At 35.6% G+C, this 21,516-nt stretch overlaps 1 protein-coding gene across 3 annotated transcripts in view; it reads left to right on the forward strand.

Annotated features, from left to right (window-relative positions):
• The window catches only part of LOC138705281 (collagen alpha-1(II) chain-like), a 105,615-nt gene that overhangs the window by 78,546 nt on the left and 5,553 nt on the right, over window positions 1-21,516 (forward strand). For all 3 annotated transcript variants that reach the window (XM_069834138.1, XM_069834130.1, XM_069834149.1), the window contains 16 exons: window positions 2,112-2,273; window positions 2,377-2,538; window positions 5,815-6,012; window positions 7,941-7,994; window positions 8,161-8,251; window positions 9,311-9,489; window positions 9,573-9,654; window positions 12,342-12,475; window positions 13,158-13,292; window positions 13,378-13,512; window positions 13,589-13,804; window positions 15,061-15,276; window positions 15,356-15,428; window positions 15,515-15,711; window positions 17,507-17,881; window positions 19,930-20,151. In XM_069834138.1, the coding sequence (XP_069690239.1) occupies window positions 2,112-2,273; window positions 2,377-2,538; window positions 5,815-6,012; window positions 7,941-7,994; window positions 8,161-8,251; window positions 9,311-9,489; window positions 9,573-9,654; window positions 12,342-12,475; window positions 13,158-13,292; window positions 13,378-13,512; window positions 13,589-13,804; window positions 15,061-15,276; window positions 15,356-15,428; window positions 15,515-15,711; window positions 17,507-17,881; window positions 19,930-20,151 (2,631 nt within the window). The remainder of the gene's footprint in view (window positions 1-2,111; window positions 2,274-2,376; window positions 2,539-5,814; window positions 6,013-7,940; window positions 7,995-8,160; window positions 8,252-9,310; window positions 9,490-9,572; window positions 9,655-12,341; window positions 12,476-13,157; window positions 13,293-13,377; window positions 13,513-13,588; window positions 13,805-15,060; window positions 15,277-15,355; window positions 15,429-15,514; window positions 15,712-17,506; window positions 17,882-19,929; window positions 20,152-21,516) is intronic.

Here is a 21,516-nt window from a genome sequence, read left to right on the forward strand (position 1 = left end):
TGTCACCATATTGAATGTGTTCAGATTTATTTAACTTGATAATTATAGTAATAAATATAATGAAAATGGTTTAGAAGTAATTAATTTCACTTATGTAGGGCTGCCTTAATGTTTCATAAGATTATTGTTAAATTTGTTTATGTGTCGGAATTAAGGTACATCATGTGTCGGAATTAGGACCACAGGGTCGCAATTCCGACACTTTGTAAACTTTTCAAATTCGTTCTACTGTTTGAATTTCACTGTACGTATGTACCTGAAATATTTTTTTCTCAGTATTTGTGTAAATATACTAAACGTATACAAATTATAAAGTTTCCACGTTGCATGAAAAAATAAATATAAATTTTCAAAGCTTAGAGTGTCGGAATATGGCTCTTGTACCTTATTATACCATATTATATTATATCAGAAGTTACTGTAATAACATTATAGCATTATGTCAATCTAGAGAAACTACACTTTCCAATGGTGAAATAATAATTAATTATACAAATCGGTTAATTTAGCTTCCGATATTACTTCATACAAACACAGAAAAATTCTCTGTAGGCTATCTTTCATAGCTTTCGATTGTTGCTGTCCAAGACCCCTTATAGACGAAGTCATTTGTTTTTTAATTCATTACACGGCCTTAGATGGCAGTTATTTTAATTTTAAAACTCATTTATCTCATTAAATATCAGTCCTATCAAAATTTTTAAGGAATAAAACTTATCGCAAATTATTTTTAAAGAAACTTTTGTTATGTAACATTTTTCACAAAAATCAATAATAAGCGAGATATTTCGATTTATTTAATTCAGGCCCCCTAATAACCTCCTTTTTAAATAATGTATTTTGAATGCCATATAGCCTAAAATCTAAGTTACAACGAACTTAATTTATATTCCAATTTTCATCGAAATCCGTTCAGCCATTATCGCGTGAAAAGGTAACAAACATACAGACAGACATACAAACAAAAATAAAAAAAAAGCGATTTTCGGTTTCAGGGTGGTTAATTATATATGTTAGGACCAATTATTTTTGAAAAATCGAAAATTACCAGAAAAATTTCGGCTACAGATTTATTATTAGTATAGATGAAGAATAGGCCTACCAGTCATTTTAAAAGTTATTTGTTACCATAATAATGAAACATCCTCTCTCTGTTTTCTTTTATTTATGCCAAATACTTTTTCTTGAACCTATCCATCTTCAGTTTTTGAGTTTAAAAGCGAAAAAAAAAGTAACAATGTCAGGACGATCAGTGGAGTTTTCATGTGGGAGTATGTATGTCACTGACAAATACATCATGGCATTAATTATAATAATATTTCACTTTTAATGGTGGTAATGTCATCAAACCACCTCAAGTTTCGCAGTTTTTAATACACAACTGTACTCAGAAAATTACACACCACAGAATCAGACCTGTAAATTATTTTTAGTAAGCCTTGAAAATTTTTAATAACCAATTATAGAGACGTTGTAAAAATTATACAAATGAAGGTCGACATATTATTGTCATTTTGATGTCACGGAATTTGCTCTGATGCTCTTATGTCAGCAATCCTGCAGGTCATGGCCTTCATGTAATATTGCTTATTGTAGTGTGTGTGTTTTGTTTTATTCTGAAAAGCCATTAGTTCTCAAAACTGACGATAGATGGATTTTGGAAAATAGGAAAATTATGTAGGAAAATTGACATTTCACTGAAAACTACTATTTTTCTGAAAATCTTTGGGTTCCAAGCTTGAAAATGAGGAGTCATTCATTAAAATCCATTCAGCCATTTTCCCGTAATTTCCATTACCAGTTCAAATTACATATATGGATTTTAATTTGCATTTACACTCGCTCATAGGCCTACTCACTCTATTCATCGTTTACACTTACACCACATTTCACTATCAAGTTATAATAATCCACACTACATTCATGTAGAAGGGCGGGAAACTCATATTGTAAACAGAGCATTCTGCATATGAGTATCTACGTACAACAGCAACTGTAGCGGGAGAAGCTAAGCTCTCTGAGAGAGGCTGTTTCCCATCCCTGTTAATGTACATACATTTACAATTAATAACTGACAAGAGTTTTGCTGTAACTTAACCTGTATTGTCCAGGGACTGCGAGGGACACAAGGACGCACCGGTCCTCCTGGCAAACCTGGAGTCCCTGGTGAGCGAGGGATTCAAGGAGCGGACGGTAAGCCGGGAGAACAAGGACCACAGGGACTTCAGGGACTTCCAGGACCCATCGGACCTCCAGGAGACAAGGGATTCCAGGTAAGTAGCCCATATTTTGAACACATATATAACCGCAACTCAACACGTTTTGAGTCCAGACTGTGACGGAAATTGGACTTTATTCAATATTTCCTTATTTCAGGGAGAATCAGGCAAGGATGGTGAGCCGGGACCCCCGGGTCCGACGGGACCCAGAGGTGATGCGGGTAAAGACGGTGCACCCGGAATACAGGGCGCTCCAGGACCACCAGGCTCTGACGGCGAAAGGGGTGCGCCCGGACCTGGAGGTCCGCGAGGATTCCAGGTATTCAGAGAAAAACTTCACGCGTTGGTTGCTATTTTAAATATATTCCACAGTTATTACAAAATGTGATAAAATACATTTTCCTCAAAAGAAAAAGAAAGGAACTGAAGTTATTTAAAAATCGATATGAAATAATCTCCGTAGAATTGGCCGCAACAATTTATACGGTTTTAGAGTATGATTCACCACGAAACTCTATGGAACATATTTTCCCAAAATATACAACATGAAGAATTGTGCATACAGATTTTGGAATGTTTCGAAACTAATTCGCTGATACTGTCATCCTCTGAGGAGTTTAGTGCTGAGAGGAATGTGGTTCTGACTAGTCTAGCGCGGTACTGGAGTGGGAGGGAACAGTGACAGCGGCAGCATGGAAGGAAGTACAATCATACTGAAAACATTCGCCCGATTTACGAGAGCAGTATGCCTATTAGTTTTCTAATGTATTTTTGGCGAGATAGAGATACAACCATTCGTACTTCCGTGTTCAGAGAAGGAAAGTATTGTAGAACATTTTATTTATTATTTATTTATTTATTCAGGTGAAGTTAAGGCCATCACACCACCAGAAATACAAATACAATAAAATAAATAAAAAGAAAATTCTTAATACAACTACAATAATATAAATGAAAAGAAGAATTATACTATACAATTTAGTGATTAGTAGAATTGAATTAAATTTTGTAAAGTAATCAATTTAAATATACTGTACTGCTGAACTCACTTGAGAAGTAAAACTACTTGATTTGTATTTTAAGATATCACCAACAAATGATTTTCGCATGACATTATAGGAATCTGTTTTCACGATACCAATCACACATATTCTAAAATTCCAGTAGAATAAACCCAAAAACTTTTCCACAGCATGTTTCCTTAAAAATGACTTGTAACGGTGAAATATTTAATATGAGTAATTCATATAATATTAACATAGCTAACATCAGGGAGATGTTTGAGCAAAAATTGCAACAATATATTTAATATATTAATAACAAAACCATATAGGCCTAGATGAACAATATGTATATGAAATGTTCACACACTACTACAAACTGAAGACTGCAAGTTTTTGGACGATTAATACTTCCCACTCCGCTCGGCTCGGCTTATCTGTAGCAACAAAAGAATCTGCATGCAACATCCTCGCACCGATGCGATGGCAAGAATACCTCAGGTCCCAGCGCTAAACTCGTCGGAGGAAGACAGTAGAACAGTAACACTTCAATCTATATCCGTTTCTGTTAGTTCAGTGACTTATAAAGAACAGTGAACGTTTTGGTAAAATTACTAAACTGTTGTATTGTGTTACCGAGGAGACTAGAGAAAATTACAAATTTTAAATGTAGTCCTCGGTATTTTTTTTAACCTTTTTCCTATTTGGTGTAAAATATTTTTTTTTTTGTATGTAGAGAGCTAATTCATGGCTATAGCAACTCAACTAAATATAAATATTTGTAAAAAAGGGGGCCCAGATTTGAAAAAAAAAATATATATATACCCAATGCAGAATTTTACTAAAACCGATATATCTAAGGCAGTTTTAAAGATAAATCCAAAGGGTCTTTTACAATTTACTTGTAAAAGCATGTTCTACAAACTCTATGTAACAGAATTTTGATATTGGTTCCTCATTTGTAAAATAAACAATTAAAATTTATTAACACTTTTTTGTTTTCCTTTTTTTTACAAACAGACAGACATATTTTTAAAATGAAATCAATTAGCAAAATTCTGTTACAGAGAAAACTTTCCTAATAGCCTAGAGAATGTGTGTTCTAAATTTCATGCATGTATCTGTAATAGTTCAGAAATTTACCCATTTTTGTATGGCAATGTATTGTACTTTGAAAATATTTGTTCTTCGTCACAATACGTTACTGCAGAAAATCTGAAATATGATATAGCATATATTACTATCATCAGGTGAACAACTACTTTGTGAATCTGATAGTATGTCTCGTATGTGGCATATAATAGTAAACCTATAATAAAATTGTTTTCAAGAAAATTTTTCATTTCTATTGTAATGACAGGAAGTTCGTATCGTAATTTCTATGTTGAACTTGGACTGTAAAGCAACCGAATGCATAGCAGCACGAGACGTCAACATTTAACGAAGAAAAAAATAAACGTGTTACACATACTCCTGTTTGCATAATTATTTAATAACAGACGAGTTTACTTTTTTGGAATCACGCATAATATTAACATTAAGTAAATAATACAATAATAACAGAATAGCTCACTTTGTTCAGAACCTGAAATATTAATATAAATTGACAATATTCTTCAAACTATTCACGACTCTACACAGCTCCACAGAATGCCACCATGCGTTGTTTATGTGAACATACTGTGTATCATCTGTAGCGAGCGGGAGTAGGGCGAGGCGCGGGTGACATCTATACTCCTCGCTGTACTAACTGAAATCTACTGTTTTGGTACGAACTTCCTACCTATGCATTTGACTGATCAAAGATACAAGATTATTCAGCATTGAATCCAATAATTTATTTTTGTAAACAGATTCTTGAAATTTATATTTTTTATAAATACAGTATATTAATTTGTCCTACAGAATTTATCTGTAATATTGACATTTAATATTTTAGGAGAAAAATTCGCTCCGGCGCCGGGGATCGAACCCGGATCCTTGGTTCTACATACCAAGCGCTCTGAGCACTGAGCTACGCCGAATTCAATCCACAGCACCGGATCGAACTTTCCTCCTTCGATCTTTCCCTTTGTGGCCTGACTCCATATATATGTTGACGTGTAACCAATGTCAACTGCCATTATCTAAATCACATATATCAAGAATTTGATGTTAGGCCCTGCATACTTTTCCCGGGAAGGTTTTCAATTTTGGAATATACTGAAGGAATAACTGGGGTTTACTCAGTCTCTAGCAAAAATGAGTAACAAGGGCATTTCCTTGGAGATAAAGACGGCAAGCAAGCACGCAGTACTGGCAACCCTACTGCTGCTAACGCCAGTTGCCTAGATAAGGCGGGAGATTTAAATTTCCGCTACACTCTCGACCTCTATAGTTTTTCTTTTGAAAAAGAAGTAAAGATTTTATCAGGTATTTGGCTAAAACATTCAAGAACTAGATAGTTCAAGTTTTTCTGTACAGACAATATTTCTGAATACTATAAGAGTATCTCAGGACCAAAAGAGATACAAAAGCCCAATATTATAAAATGAATTCCAGCCTGTCTTTCTTCTTGGATTCCCTGGTAACATCACATGTGTTGTGTTTTGTAGGGAGTACCAGGAGCGCCGGGTAACCCAGGGACGCCAGGAAAGGATGGAGAGACAGGCTTACAAGGTCCTCCTGGAATTCCTGGGTCGTCTGGAGCACGAGGTGAAAGGGGATTTCCTGGAGAGAGGGGGCCGGTCGGAGCCCCAGGGGGACCAGGACCCCGCGGTGAAGTGGGACCTCAAGGACCTGATGGATTGCCCGTAAGTATTAAGCTGTTGGCTCCCAGTGAGTAGATAGTTCTGCTGCTGTAGGCGGTCAATAATTTTTACAAAACGTAATCCAAAGAGTTGATGAACAGGTAAAGTTATAACCTGTTGGACGAGTCAAGAACGTAATGTTGACGGTTGGTTCATTTAGGTTGATATAATTGAAACATTTTCTAGACTTCTGTGTTATTATAACATTTAACATCTTACAAAATATAGCAATAAGAAAAGGCAGTATTCCAGGAAAGATTTCGGACCGTGATTTAATTAATTCTATCAGCTTTTAAAACGGGAAGGAAAATAAACTAATTATATAGAGTCAGGTTGGGCGACTAAATTACCTATACGTATTTTCCGTGTAATTTACATGTAAAATAAGTAATGTAGAAAACTGTTTTATACATGGAGTAATAAACAAACATTTATTGATTTTGACAATCTAAACATCAATTACTTCATTTCTTTTAAGTCCTGATAAGAAAAATGTACGTTGCAGCAAAACAATTTGTATTTGTTTTGTGATTTTATACTGTAGTTTTTACATAGATTATAACATTTGTTCATACTTACTTTCATTCACTCTACTACTTAGAAAAATAGAAATGCTTTGCTTACTTTCGTTCGTTTGTTGGAAAACCCCCATAACATCCTAACTAATTTATTTTTTGGGGACTTTATATATGTATATATTATAAAACACAACTAATAGTAGTAAACCTAACATTAGCAATTAATATCACTTGCTAAATACATTTTGACAAATAAAATAAAATAAATTAAACTAAACAGTTTTTATTGATTTCCCAAAAGTTTTGTTTTTGTCACCTGTGGGGTTTTAAAAATAAGCGATTCTAGCGATAAAGGCCTTTTTATAGTATAACAGTTTAAGATAACTATTATGATTTGAACATAAATAATTCATGTAATAATTTTCCAAATTTTATGTGGTAAATGACTAATAATCAAAGGGTTTGGAAGCATGGCTGAATAGATTTTTTGTATGTCAGAACATTAATAAACTTATTTTTTCAATCTTCCCTTCCACTAGCATTACTATCTTTGTTGATAGTAGGCCATGTGTACAGTTCTGTGTAGAAACCTTTCACTTCATCCAGTATGAACTGGAAAATCTTCTTAAGGTCTCCATTTTTTTTAACATTAATTGGTATCCTCGAGTTATATGCTAGATTTGTTGGCAGTTCAAACGGTAAATTTTCATCACAAACTGAACAAAGGCAGACCAAAAATAAAAGTTCTTGGAGGTTTTTTTACGTATTTTACATTTATTACGTTTATTACGCATTATTTACGCGTATTTTACTATAATGCAAATTAACCTTTTTTACGCGTAAAGTCCCAACCCTGTACAGAGTAAACCGTAAATAATATAATTAATTCGAAGGGGTTATTCTTTGAGGTATTTCAAACAAGTATAATACAATTTCGCTCGTTTTTACTTTCTATTCGAGAAGAAAAAATGTAATGTGAAACAGTTTATAGCGTATTTTGGGAAAGCTACTGAATTAATTCCCAATATTCGCAGTCAATTTAAGAGAGCAGTGTATTATGATATTAAACGATTGAAATAATTTTATTTTTGTGCTTTGAATGTGCAGATATTTGATCTGAACAAATGTAAATTTTCGTACTGAAAAGGAATTTTAAAATTTCAAATTTCAAAATCAAATTTCTGCATATTTACAGGACAAAACTAAAATTCATTCAATTCAGGGCCTGGATCCGCTGAGCGGCGATGAGCCTGCGCGTACTTTAGGCGCGGAATTGAGCGACGCGGAATTAAGCTAATTATATTTTAACGTTGTTTGAAGACTACTTGGTTTCTTCAATTTCAATTGTGCAGTTGAATTTTTCTAGCGGAAATATAATTTAATTGTCTGATGATAGTTTTTCTTTGTTTCCAGGGACCACCTGGTTCGAAAGGAGACAAGGGACATTCAGGACCGTCGGGATTGGTGGTAAGTATTGACATACAAAACTACTCATAACACATGCGTTTATGAACAATTTTCTGCAGAGAGAGACGAATACACATAAAAATTTCAGAACACTGTTGAAGCAGGCCTATTGAAGTCCATTTCCTGTGTCCTTGTTATTAAGTTCTTCAATTTATGTTTGGTATAGGGCTTACCTGGTACAAGAGGTCAGCCTGGATTGCCTGGAGAAAAGGGTGAGAGAGGCTCATTGGGTCCAGCAGGACCGGAGGGACCTCCAGGTGAGTTGTCTTTAAGATTCCGTAGGAAAAATGTGTAAAGTTTTCATTAAAAGACTTCTGTTAGTAAACTATTATTATTATTATTATTATTATTATTATTATTATTATTATATGAACGAAAAAAGTGTACGGTTTTCATTAAAAGACTTCTGTTAATAAACTATTATTATTATTATTATTATTATTATTATTATTATTATTATTATTATTATTATTATATGAACGAAAAAAGGGTACGGTTTTCATTAAAAGACTTCTGTTAATAAACTATTATTATTATTATTATTATTATTATTATTATTATTATTATTATTATTATTATTATTATATGAACGAAAAAAGTGTACGGTTTTCATTAAAAGACTTCTGTTAATAAACTATTATTATTATTATTATTATTATTATTATTATTATTATTATATGAACGAAAAAAGGGTACGGTTTTCATTAAAAGACTTATGTTAGTATATTATTATTATTATTATTATTATTATTATTATTATTATTATTATTATATCAACGAAAAGAGTGTACCGTTTTTATTAAATGACTTATGTTAGTAGACTATTATTATTATTATTATTATTATTATTATTGTTATTATTATTATTATTATTATTATTATTATTATTATTATTATTATTATTATATGAACGAAAGAAAGTGTACGGTTTTCATTAAAAGACTTATGTTAGTATATTATTATTATTATTATTATTATTATTATTATTATTATTATTATTATTATTATATGAACGAAAAAGTGTACGGTTTTCATTAAAAGACTTATGTTAGTAGACTATTATTATTATTATTATTATTATTATTATTACAGTATTATTATTATTATTATTATTATTATTATTATTATTATTATTATTATTATTATTATTATATGAACGAAAAAAGTGTACGGTTTTCATTAAAAGACTTATATATTTGTAAATTATTATTATTATTATTATTATTATTATTATTATTATTATTATTATTATTATAATATGAACATCATCCTTCTCTTGAAAAGAATAAGTAAACATTGTATCATCACCCCTACAGGTCGACAGGGAGAGAGAGGACCACAAGGCCAAGTTGGATCGCAGGGTCCACCAGGAGAACCGGCTGAGAGGGGGGATCCTGGTCCTCCTGGGCTTCCTGGTGAGGCTGGAGCGCCTGGAGGACCCGGGGAGAGAGGCCCTCCCGGTCCTCAGGGAATTCAAGGATTTCCAGGAACACAGGTAAACTGTCATCAGTCTTGCAGCAAAATATCGCTCACGCTCTTTCCCCCCTTATCTTCATGGAAGTCTCGTTTTTGTTGCAGGGATTGGTAGGCCTGCCCGGAATGAAAGGAGAACGTGGATTCAACGGCATGAAGGGAGAGCAAGGAAACTCGGGGCCATCAGGTAAGTGTGCGAGTCACATTGCAATTTAAACACAATATTGTATTCAACAATTCATCATCATCATCATCATCATCATCATCATCATCATCATCATCATCATCATCATCATCATCATCATCATCACGAGTACAATGTAGATTCACTGCCTGTGGTGCACTCTGGATAGTCTCTGACGAACTAACTGGTCTATTCTTCTCGAAATTATAGTGTATTCCAGATATGAATAGAGGGTGCCCAAACAGAAAAAAGAAAGTTCTATTCACTAGATGTCGTTCAGAGTATTAGGGCTACATGTTAATGCCAGTTATAAAAATGTTGCATCTGCCGTGTTATCGCTATGTATCGCTGTCACGAGCACGGTAAATACGTTGTAAAACATTAGCACGACTTGTGTCCACAGACACAAAGCAAAAGTGTCGTCGTTAACCTCTTCCCTTAGGGCCTACTATATATTTTACCAATTTTGTGAAAAAAAGAATCATATTTTTTTATTTTTGTATAGAGGTAATTTAATATTACAGAATCACTGTACATCACTAATTTTCTTACATACCTATAAATCACTATAAAATAGACATATATTCATACCTGAATTATTATCCCGAGTTATCTCGTGCGCCTTGATTGCAGCCCTGGTAGTTGTCCCACTTTGATTTTCTCCTTAACTATTTACCAACTTATGTTTTTTATGGATTAATTTATGAGGTACAATGAGGCTTGTCGTGTGATAGACTCGAAAGCAGGGTATTACGCACAGTGGCACATTGCATTCTGGACAGTAGTATCTGCTCTTCTGTCGAATTTGTTTGTATTTTGTGTCTCTCGCAATACTACACATGAAATCCTGTCTGGTTGTGTTGTTCTTCTTCAGAGTTCGTGGGATAACTTCTGGAAAATGTCTACCTGTGAGCCGAAGTGGGTTGGGCGATTTTCCTGGCCATCCTGCCTTGAATGATAGGACATTCGGGGTGTATTTTTCGAAAATCTTATGAATTACCACCGTTCGATAGTCAAAGGGTGTCTTCCTGCCTTCAGATATCGTATACCAAACGTAGGAATCCCACCACCAGATGTAGCAATATCACTAACTTCTGCAGCCATCTAGTCAGGAAAAGGTTAATGAAATGATGGAAACGTATATATTCGGGATAATAATCCTTAGCAGCGAAAATGGGACTCACACGAATTAACTCTGGTTAATATATTTTGACGGAAGTTAGCAACCCGAGTTAACTCGGGTTAATCAGGGAAGTGGTTAAATAACAGAATAAAAATTATAGACTGGCTCAGTGAATGAATGTTTTGTCCTACATATAAAAGAGAGATAAGTACTTCTATTATACGTTTCAAAAATTTGTATGAAAGAGATAAGTTAATTATAATTCATAATCTCCCCAGACATGGTATCTGCTTACAAAGTGTTCTAAGAGAAATCGGTCGAAGTTCATGGGTTCAACCGTGGATTGCTATGGAATTTTTAAAGATCATATAAATAGTTTAGTATGATTTCTTTCAGGATGATAATAAATCACTGAGCCTTGTGTGGATAAATTACAAAATTGAAACTAATCATTTAAAAAATGTTGAAAGGGTACCACCCTCAAATATTCGTAAAGAAGACAAAAGAGTTAGCCTTTTATGGTAAGGGCCATATATAAGATGTAAAATAGTGGTTAATAAAGAAGTAGTTGAACAAGTGTCTCATTTTAACTATCTAGTTTTTAATGTATCTTATTGTCGACATGAAGAAATTAATTTGAAATTAGATTTAGATAAATGTGTAGAACAATAACAATACTAGGAAACAAAACTTGAAAAGAAACACAAATTAAATTTCATAATGGAATGACTGCGCCTATGTTAAATTATAGCTGTGGAATCTGGACAATGAACAGATCCGACAAGAGGAAAATAGAATCTGCAGAGATGAGATTCTCTGGGTCAGTAGCTGGTTTTACTCTTCGTGACCAGCAGTAAAGTACTGATACAAGAAACAATAAAATTATAGATATATGTAACTTAAATAAAATTATTGAAAAACATAAGAAAGATTCGTTTGAACGCAGTAACCCAGTGGTACAGACTAGAGTCCCTTTCAATGGCTTTCCTGCATTATAACCATCAAAGAACCGGAAATATTGGAGGACTTAGAGCAAGATGGAAAAGTGATCTCTGTTGAGAGGGTAACGTTTGGAGAAGAATAAATCTTGTGTCGTACTTTATGCCGTGTAAGAGAACCTATATCTAAGTGACAAGTTTACCTTGCACTAAAATAAGAAGATACATTTTTGTTTTCTGGATTGCACACAAAAGGAAATTTTTATAACCTCAGAAAGTAAATTATTTGATTTACTTTATAATTACACGGTTTGAGTAGACAATGTGAGCAACACTGTCATTTAGATAACATTTATGGCCCAACAGTTGATTCCACGGGTATCTGTGGAGTCATCTCGCCGAAGAAGGTAATCGCAGTGAAAAGTGGAAATCATTCTATATACAATAATTAATTTTCACATTCTTTTGTTTGATCTGAATAAGAATATTTCACTTTCCATAGGCTAATATTACACGCGCAATGCAAAAAATCTTGACGGTAAAATTCAGTTTTGTCTTCCACGGCAAGAAAGGAATCAGCATAATGAATCTGAAGCTATAAAATCCTTGCAATTTCTTCTACCTAACAGGAAGCCCAGGCGAGCCGGGTCCTCCAGGACTTGTGGGTCTGACGGGAGCAAAGGGGGCTCGTGGAGAGCCGGGAGCTCGGGGAGAAGTAGGCATCATGGGACCACCGGGACGACCGGGTGAACCGGGACTAGCGGTAAGTTACCCTCTCAAGGGTTCGTCTCGATTGGCTGCTGATTTGTAATTTCCTACTAAATTACAAAGCTTATTAAAGGACAATAAGATGATAATATGGCGATTCAATCATCCAGTCATAGTTTTCTACCCAAGGACAGAAAGCCAGCATTCTCGAATCATCCCTCTTTTCCGTTTTCCTCTTCTCCAAATACGGTTCATATAATATATTAATGTTGTCTGCCTTAATGGTGTGAAACTGATATGCAAATGAGAGAGAAATAGAAGTAGGAGTAGCGTCACCGTTTTTGGCGTGTGAAATAAGTAATGTAAACGTTAAGTGCTAGTATCGTAACTTCAGCGTAGTCAGTATGACAACTGTGTTTGCCAAATGACTGATGTGACGTGTATATGAAGTGGTACCATTCTCAGCTCTACTAGCAACATGCTCACAAACTGGGCACTATACTCTAGGACACACGCCAAAAACGCTGGCGCCACTGTACCTCGAGAAATCCTACCTCACAGCTACTTGCCACCACCAATTTAACAGAAAATGCCAGGAATTTAACGATATCAAATTTTTATCTAACAACATTCTAAATAATTACAAAAACAACGAGATGAAGATTCAGAAAGTGACTTTAAATCTACTTTGTTTTAAATATTACTTTGCAAATGATACGAGATTAATGTATTCCTAGGGACAACCAGGATCAGTGGGACAACCAGGAGTACCCGGAGTGCCTGGAATCAAAGGCGCGCACGGAGATACAGGCAGACCTGGTAATCCAGGGCCTCAGGGACAGCCGGGAGGACCGGGACCAGAAGGACCTAAGGTAAATAGGAGGCGCAGAAATGCTGTGACTGTGTAATAGTGTGTTAAAGCTCTGTTACTATGACGACACTCCTCTGTAATTGTAGGGAGACACGGGTTCCGAGGGACCACATGGACCGCCGGGACAGCCAGGGCCTCAGGGACCAGCAGGTGATAGAGGACTTCCAGGACTGCCAGGGCCGACAGGACCCGCTGGAGCGAGAGGGTTGCGTGGATCCTCCGTGAGTACAAGGAAGAACGAGTACGTAAAAGTGTTGGAGTCCACACGGAGGTGTAATGCGAATTGTGGTGTTGTAGGGAGAGACGGGACCACCAGGTAAGCCTGGCAGCGAAGGTCCACCAGGTCCACAGGGCATCGCGGGACCTCCCGGACCATCAGGGCCTTTAGGAGAGCAAGGGCCGGAAGGAGCGCCAGGCAAGGCAGGGCAACCAGGTATCGCGGGCAGGCCAGGCGACAAGGGACCAGTGGGACCTTCAGGATCTCCAGGGCCCAGCGGAGCCCCCGGACTACCTGTGAGGATGACAATTTTTCATTCTTTTTTCTTTTATTTCCTGCTTCCTTTTTTTCTGTATTTTATTTCTTTTTACTAATGGTGGGTTGCAAGAACGCATTTATTCCTTCGTTAGCCGCTAACGAACCAATAAGTTCGAAATATGGGTTGCAAGAAACATCTTTAGTGTTATTGGTCCGTTAAAGGATTCACTAACTTAGAGATCTGATTTCCCTCCTATAATAATATTTATTCCTCCGTTAGACGGCCATCTTACGTACATTTTGCGTATTGGCTAATAGTTTATATAATTTGATTCATCATGTTACGTGTATGAGATTCAGGCATGCGTTATTTTGTATAATAGGCCTATATACAAGTATTAAAATAATATTGCATATCAATGGCTAAGAAGATGATACCTCGTATCTGTATACTTACAGGTAAATAAAAAAGTCTGTTTTAGACATTATTTTCTCAAAATAGACAAACTTCTTACATATGTTTCTGCTTTGCAAGATCTTCTATTCGAGAACAAAATATTAGTACACTGTCCAATTTTGTGAACACAATAATAATAATGTAGTTAATCTAAATAATAATAGTGTAGTTATAGCCTACTAAATTACCATTTTTGTTGTTAGAGATATCTCTTCTTAGCCATCGATTACGGTTACTCATTCATTCATTCATTCATTCATTCTTCGGATATCGCAGTTATTTTCTATTACAAACTCTAGTTCATTATCTGACGACGAGGTTATATGCTCTGCAGTCTGTCTTTTTATTTTTTATAAAATCAATGCACTCGTGCGCTATTTATAACAACAAACAGGCATATTTATCTTTCTGACTGAAACTTCTGTTCTTGCTTTCTTTCTGGTCCTTATTAGTCTATATTTATTGCAAATTTTGACAACAATAAAAGCAATTTCTTATATCAGTCTAGCAGCCGATGTTCGTTTTTTATTACGTCACGCAGTATTGTGTCACTTGTGAAATCCAAAAACTAGTGGCCCGTTAAATTCCACTTCTGCAACCCGACAATTTACTAACTTTGAAGATTCACTAACTAATGGAGGAATACATTATTTATAGGTATGTTTTCTTGCAACAACCCAGCATTAGTCTGTTCTCATTATTATTTCTGGATTTCTATTTTACTTTATTTTTGTTTACGTTGTGTTTCACCCTTCTGCTTTCTTTTCGTCTTTCTCATCACTTTCTTTTCCTTCTCTTTTTTCTTTGTTCTTTCCTTACAGTCTTTTGTTTTTACAGGGACCTCCAGGTCCGAACGGTCCCCCTGGACCTGCAGGAGAGCGCGGTGCCCGAGGTGAAACAGGACCACAAGGAGTAGAGGGTCCAATAGGTCCACGAGGTAAGCCTGGACCAGCCGGTCCTGAAGGTGGCAAGGGCGACAAAGGGGAGGAAGGTCCCAAAGGAGCCAAGGGACATCGCGGCCTAATTGGTTTGCAGGGTTTGCCAGGATCTCAGGTAAGATCATCTCTCCTAGTCACGGGTCAGGAAATTTCAGATCATCACGTTGTTCACACTGTTGGTATTATACTTTTAGGGACCTCCAGGCGACAAAGGAATGACGGGACCTGCAGGACCTCCTGGTAAAGACGGTGAACCAGGGACGAAGGGTGAGTCATCCCTTCTCTTTGACAGTTAGGAACTGTGGTAGGTATTCTATGTTTTAAGAATCTGAATTGTGACGTGGTTGTTACAGGGATGGCAGGGCGAGACGGCAACCCGGGAACGCCGGGACTGCCGGGTCCGCCAGGACAGCGAGGGCCTCCCGGAGAGGAGGGAAGGCACGGCCAACCTGGTAACCCCGGACCACCAGGGCCCCCGGGTCCTCCGGGAGAACCTCTTGGCTACGATGCTGCAGCTCTAGCGGCCCTTCTGGGACAAGGACAGACTAAAGTAATGTCTCGGTTGATGTCGAGTTTAAAGCAATTATGTAACTTCTGAAAAGTTTCTATATGTACGGAGTGAACGGTAAGTAATGTCATTAATTTCAGTGGGTCATTCTTTGAGATGATGCAAACAAAAAAGGTTAATACAATTTTGTTTGTGTTTGCTTTCTTTACGAGATAAAAATTGTTTCATATAAAACATTTCATTCCGTGTTTTGGAAAAACTATCGATTTAATTCTCAATATGCTGAAGCAATTTAAGAGTGCATTGTGTTATGCAGGGGCAGCTTTTGGGGCACTACCATGTACCATGGCACCGCCAATGAAAGAAACAAAAAATAATATCCTAAAAAGGAGTTGTAATTGTTTATTTCTACACATTTTATTCGCATGTCATCTGAACGAGCGCGCGCACAGATCGGGACGCACTCTTGCAGCGTTTTTCCGAACGTCGGAGCCAGTTCGGCGTGGCACTGTCTGCGTCCATATAACACTGTACAAAAGGCTACTGATTCTAGTTTATATGCGTTTCTTATGGCAGACACAGCCTAATTCAATTTGACTCAGTAGTTAACATTTCGCCCGCTAGAGCGCAGTAATGCAGAAATTTCACTAGATGGCAGGGTTGTTGGAGACGTTAGGCAGGGAACCATCAAGCGCAGACTTTAGGAAAACACAAGTTAAAGTTCCGCGTCAAATCTTAATGTAATGTTACCAATGCAAAACTAATGCACAGAACTTGGATTTGAATGTGTAAATTTTTATCCATTTAACTACGTTGAATGCAGAGATAGTCATGACTCTTTTTAGGAAGATAAATATTTTTTTCGTATTATGTAACACTGTTTGTTAATTTTGTGTAATATTTGTTTTATTTTGCGGCAACTAAATTCGCTATATTGTTGATAGTATTGATGCTTTTGTTAACAATAAATGAGTTCTGTGCAGGACATGAACATGTGTTATTCAGGCTGCTGCCTTGGATTCATCGGCCTGTTTAAATAAAGTGCAAACGTGTTCATTTATTATCTATATCATTGTTATTCTTGTGTGTTTTTGTCAGTAATTTTACTAGTTATAAAAGTCATTTGTATTTGACTTAACAATACTGAGAAAGTTTTGCATTATCTGTATATTTTGTAAATTTCGTTATTAGTATCGGAAATGCTATTGTAACTGTTACTAGATGCATTATTAACTGCACACCTGTTAAATAGCTAGTTTAATATTAATGTGTTTTATTTAACATAATGTAAACGTGAGCTGTGATTATCACCTTTCGCTAGGGTGATTTGCGTGCAATTTTTTTTGGCACCACCACCAGAATGCCTCACCGCCCGCCACTGGTGTTATGATAATAAATGGCTGGAAGAATTTTAGTTTCGTCCTTTAAATGTGCAGAAATTTGATCAGAACAAATGTAACTTTTCGTTCTGCAAACGAATTTTAAAATGTTACATTTGTTTGGATCAAATTTATACACATTTAAAGGACAAAACTAAAATTATTTCAATAATTTATTGTCATAATACACTACTCTCTTAAATTGACTGCGCATATTGGGAATTAAATCAATGGGTTTCCTAAAACACGCAATGAAATATTTCACATATTTTAAATATTTCCTTTCTCAAAAAGGAAGCAAAAACGAGCAAAATTGTGTTCATTTTTTTAATACCTCAAAGAATAACCATTGGAAATTAATGATATTACTTACGGTTTATGCTGTAGTTATTAGCTTATGAATTCTTACTAAAGAAGTGGCACAAGGATTCTAAATGAATCTGTCTGACATGATCCAGGGCCCGGATCCGCTGAGCGGCGATGAGCCTGCGCGCATCTTCGGCGCGGAATTGAGCGACGCGGAACGTCGCACTCTCGTCATGAAGGCTTACGAAACGCTCAAGAGCCAATGGGAGCGCTTCCGGCGACCTGACGGAGGCAGGGAGTTCCCCGCCAAGACGTGCCGCGACCTGCACGTCGCACGTCCCGAGCTGCCGTCCGGCGACTACTGGGTGGACCCCAATGAAGGGGACATTCGCGACGCCATCCTCGTGCACTGCAACATGGACGCCAGCGCTACCTGCCTGTACCCGCAGCCCACCCGCACCCCGGAGATCACCTACATAGGAGAGGAGCAGGAGGTCTGGGTCACCGAGGTCGAGGGAGGCATGAAGGTACGTACTTACTCACGCTACTCCCTAAATTATTCGACATGGAATGGTTCACTTGTCTCTACAACAACTTGAAATGAGGTCATTCTTAGTTCCCACAAACGCTGGTCTATGAGCAACTATGTCACCAGGTCACAGGAGAGCCGAATCCTAGCAATTACTGCCCATAGAACATGCCACTATTCATCCTCTTTTACTGTCTCAGTTCCCCGTGAATGGAATTCTCTACCTCAGAAGATTAGGGGCTGCCAGACAATAACCACTTTCAAGAAAAGGCTAAACGATTTCTTACGGGCGCAGTCAAATTGAAGTTATAATTGTGATCGAGTTTAATAATTTAATTTAATTTAGGTATGACTATTATTATTATTATTATTATTATTATTATTATTATTATTATTATTATTATTATTATTATAGGAAAGATACTATTAGAGATCTTGGTGTCTTACTTGATTCTAAATTATATTTCCATGATCATGTGCAATATATTTATATCCATTCATTAAGAATGCTTGATCTAATTAGATCTATAACTTATTCTTTTTCTACTCCTATGTGTTTGTTAATTTTATACTATACATTGGTCAGATCCAAGCTTGAATATATGCATCTGTAGTATGGAACTCTATTACTTCCACTGACTCGGCTAAGACTGAGAATATTCAAAGAAAATTTATTTCCCTTTGTTCTTATAGATTTTTACCTAATTCTGATGATTATAAATATGAGATTAACTGCAAATATTTTAATTGCTGTAGTTTATTTGCCAGACGTCAAGATCTTGATTACTTATTTTTTTTGTAAAGTTCTTAAGGGTGATATTGATTGTGAATCTTTCCTAAGCAATATCAGTCTTCGTATTCCTGCTAAGGGTTTAAGATATAAAATGTTTTACAATAGAAATTCTAAATCTCTCTCTCCGGTCTGCAGATGTATAAAATATGCTAATTTGCATGGATCAAGCTTGGATCCATTTAATGTGTAGTATATATTTTGAAGTTTTATATCAGTTTTCATTTATATCTTTTGTTCAAATATGTATTTTAATATTATTCTCGCTCATTATGCTATGTAGTTTAGTCATCCATTTTATCCCGTCCATTCATTGTCATTATTGTCGTTGTATTATAATCTTGTATATCTTTGTAATATTATTTTATATGATTCCACTCTTCATTCATGATTCCATTATTTCATTTGTAATTATCATTTTAATTAATTGCCATTAATTTAATTATTTCTTTGTACTTTTATTGTAAATTATTGCTAATGTTTTTGTTACATTGTTTGTGCTGAACTGTAATTGGCCTCTGGCTGTTGTACAGCACATTAAATATAAGTAAATAAATAAATAAATAATAATAATAATAATAATAATAATTATTATTATTATTACATAATTATTTTTGTTGTTATGAAGTTAAAAAGAATTGTCATCGTATTATATTAATTATGTATTATATTGTATTGTGTTGTAGTATTGTATTGATTTGTATTGTATTGTATTAATTATGTTATATTCATAGCAATGTAGTAATTTTCTATCATACTGGTTGAATGGAAGAGAAGGCAGAATGGCCTTAACTCTGCCAGTTAAAATAAGCCATTATTATGTAAATCTTGAAATTGGTTCACTGTACACTGGTCATTAATCACCCCCCCCCCAAAATGGAATCAGTTCACCATACTTACTTAGGCCTACTTACTTACTGGCTATTAAGGAACCCGGAGGTTCATTGCCGCCCTCACATAAGCCCGGCATTGGTCCCTATCCTGAGCAAGATTAATCCAGTCTCTACCATCATATCCCACCTCCCTCAAATCCATTTCAATATTATCTTCCCATCTACGTCTCGACCTAACACTCTATATGCATTTCTGGATTAGCCCATACGTGCTACATGCCCTGCCCATCTGAAACGTCTGAATTTAATGTTCCTAATTATGTCATGTGAAGAATACAATACGTGGAAGTTTAGCAGAAATGTTTGGCGTAGCAGTTGTTGCTAAAGGAATTGAGCAGCTAATTGTGTTATTTGTTTGCACAGTTAACATATAAAGCAGACAGCAACCAGGTGGGCTTCCTGCAGCTGTTGTCCAAGGGCGCGTCTCAAAACCTCACCTACCACTGCCGCAACTCCGTCGCATATTTCGACGCTGTGAAGAGAACCTACAGGAAGGGAATAAAACTGATGACATGGAACGACGCCGAGATTACTCCAAGGGGCAATCAGAGGTTCCGCTACGACGTGGGAGAGGACGAATGTCGCGTGAGTATTATATGGGACTCATCTCACCTGCCCCGTGAAGAATACGAAAGGAATGATCAACTGTTACTCAGTACAAAGCTGCTTGAAACCACGCCCCTATTCGCCAGCTTCCGAACTGATAACGTCCACATTGCAAGCTTCATAAAAAACATTAACGAATCGCTATAATTGAGGACCTAACATTCTAAATGTGCTAAGTGCCAGAAACAACTTTCTGAAATATTGATGAAAAACACAACGACTTTTCTAGCACGAATGAATTACTTACAGTTGAGCTATGACAAAGACAATTTAACTTAGGAAGCAAGTTGTAAATATTCAGATTGTCAATGTTAATACAGATAATACAATATAATATTTGTTTTATTCAGTCTTATGACAAATCAATTATTAAAACAATGACATATATTTCATAACATGTAGTCATTGAATTTTATACAAAGTAAGTTACGAACGTTTTCGCCCATTCAGGCATCTTCAGGTTCTGTGTACAATATCTCATTATTAATCTGTATGATAATTACAATGATAGTCGATGAGATGAACTGTTTAAAATTGATCTTGATATATATATAAAATGTACAAACATATGCATAATTAAAATGTAATCATGTTACGAAGTCATAAAATTGTGAAAATTGTGGACACGTAGTGTTTTACATTTTAAACTTCATAATACTCAGTGTAGATCTTGTTTTGTAGATTCCATTAAAATGTTGAATTCTATATGAAATATATAATTATGAATAGAAAAGAGCAAACCTTCGAACTTAAGAGTGTTATTGGATTGAATTATCAAATGTACTCACGTTATTAAAACGTGGCAACTGCACAGGCTGTCGTGATATATCATTATGATCTGAAGTAGTGTTTATCTGTAATGAAAACTTTAATGTCAAAATTTTTTGAAAATTTTAAAGTATTGAAATATACTAATTAATTATGCATATGTTTGTACATTTTATATATATCAAGATCAATTTTAAACAGTTCATCTCATCGACTATCATTGTAATTATCATACAGATTAATAATGAGATATTGTACACAGAACCTGAAGATGCCTGAATGGGCGAAAACGTTCGTAACTTACTTTGTATAAAACTCAATGACTACATGTTATGAAATATATGTCATTGTTTTAATAATTGATTTGTCATAAGACTGAATAAAACAAATATTATATTGTATTATCTGTAAAGACAATTTAGTATGATATTCTGATTGGTATATTGTGAGTGCGTTTTCCGTGCTGGATGTAATTTAGAGTCGTAAAGATTCTTTGAGATATAGGCCACTAGTAGGCTATTTTGTTTAGGAAAGTAAAACCACTTCCGTTATCAGTAATTGTACCTCTAATTTTCA

Source organism: Periplaneta americana, chromosome 1 (genome assembly GCF_040183065.1).
Source record: "Periplaneta americana isolate PAMFEO1 chromosome 1, P.americana_PAMFEO1_priV1, whole genome shotgun sequence".
NCBI lineage: Eukaryota > Metazoa > Arthropoda > Insecta > Blattodea > Blattidae > Periplaneta > Periplaneta americana.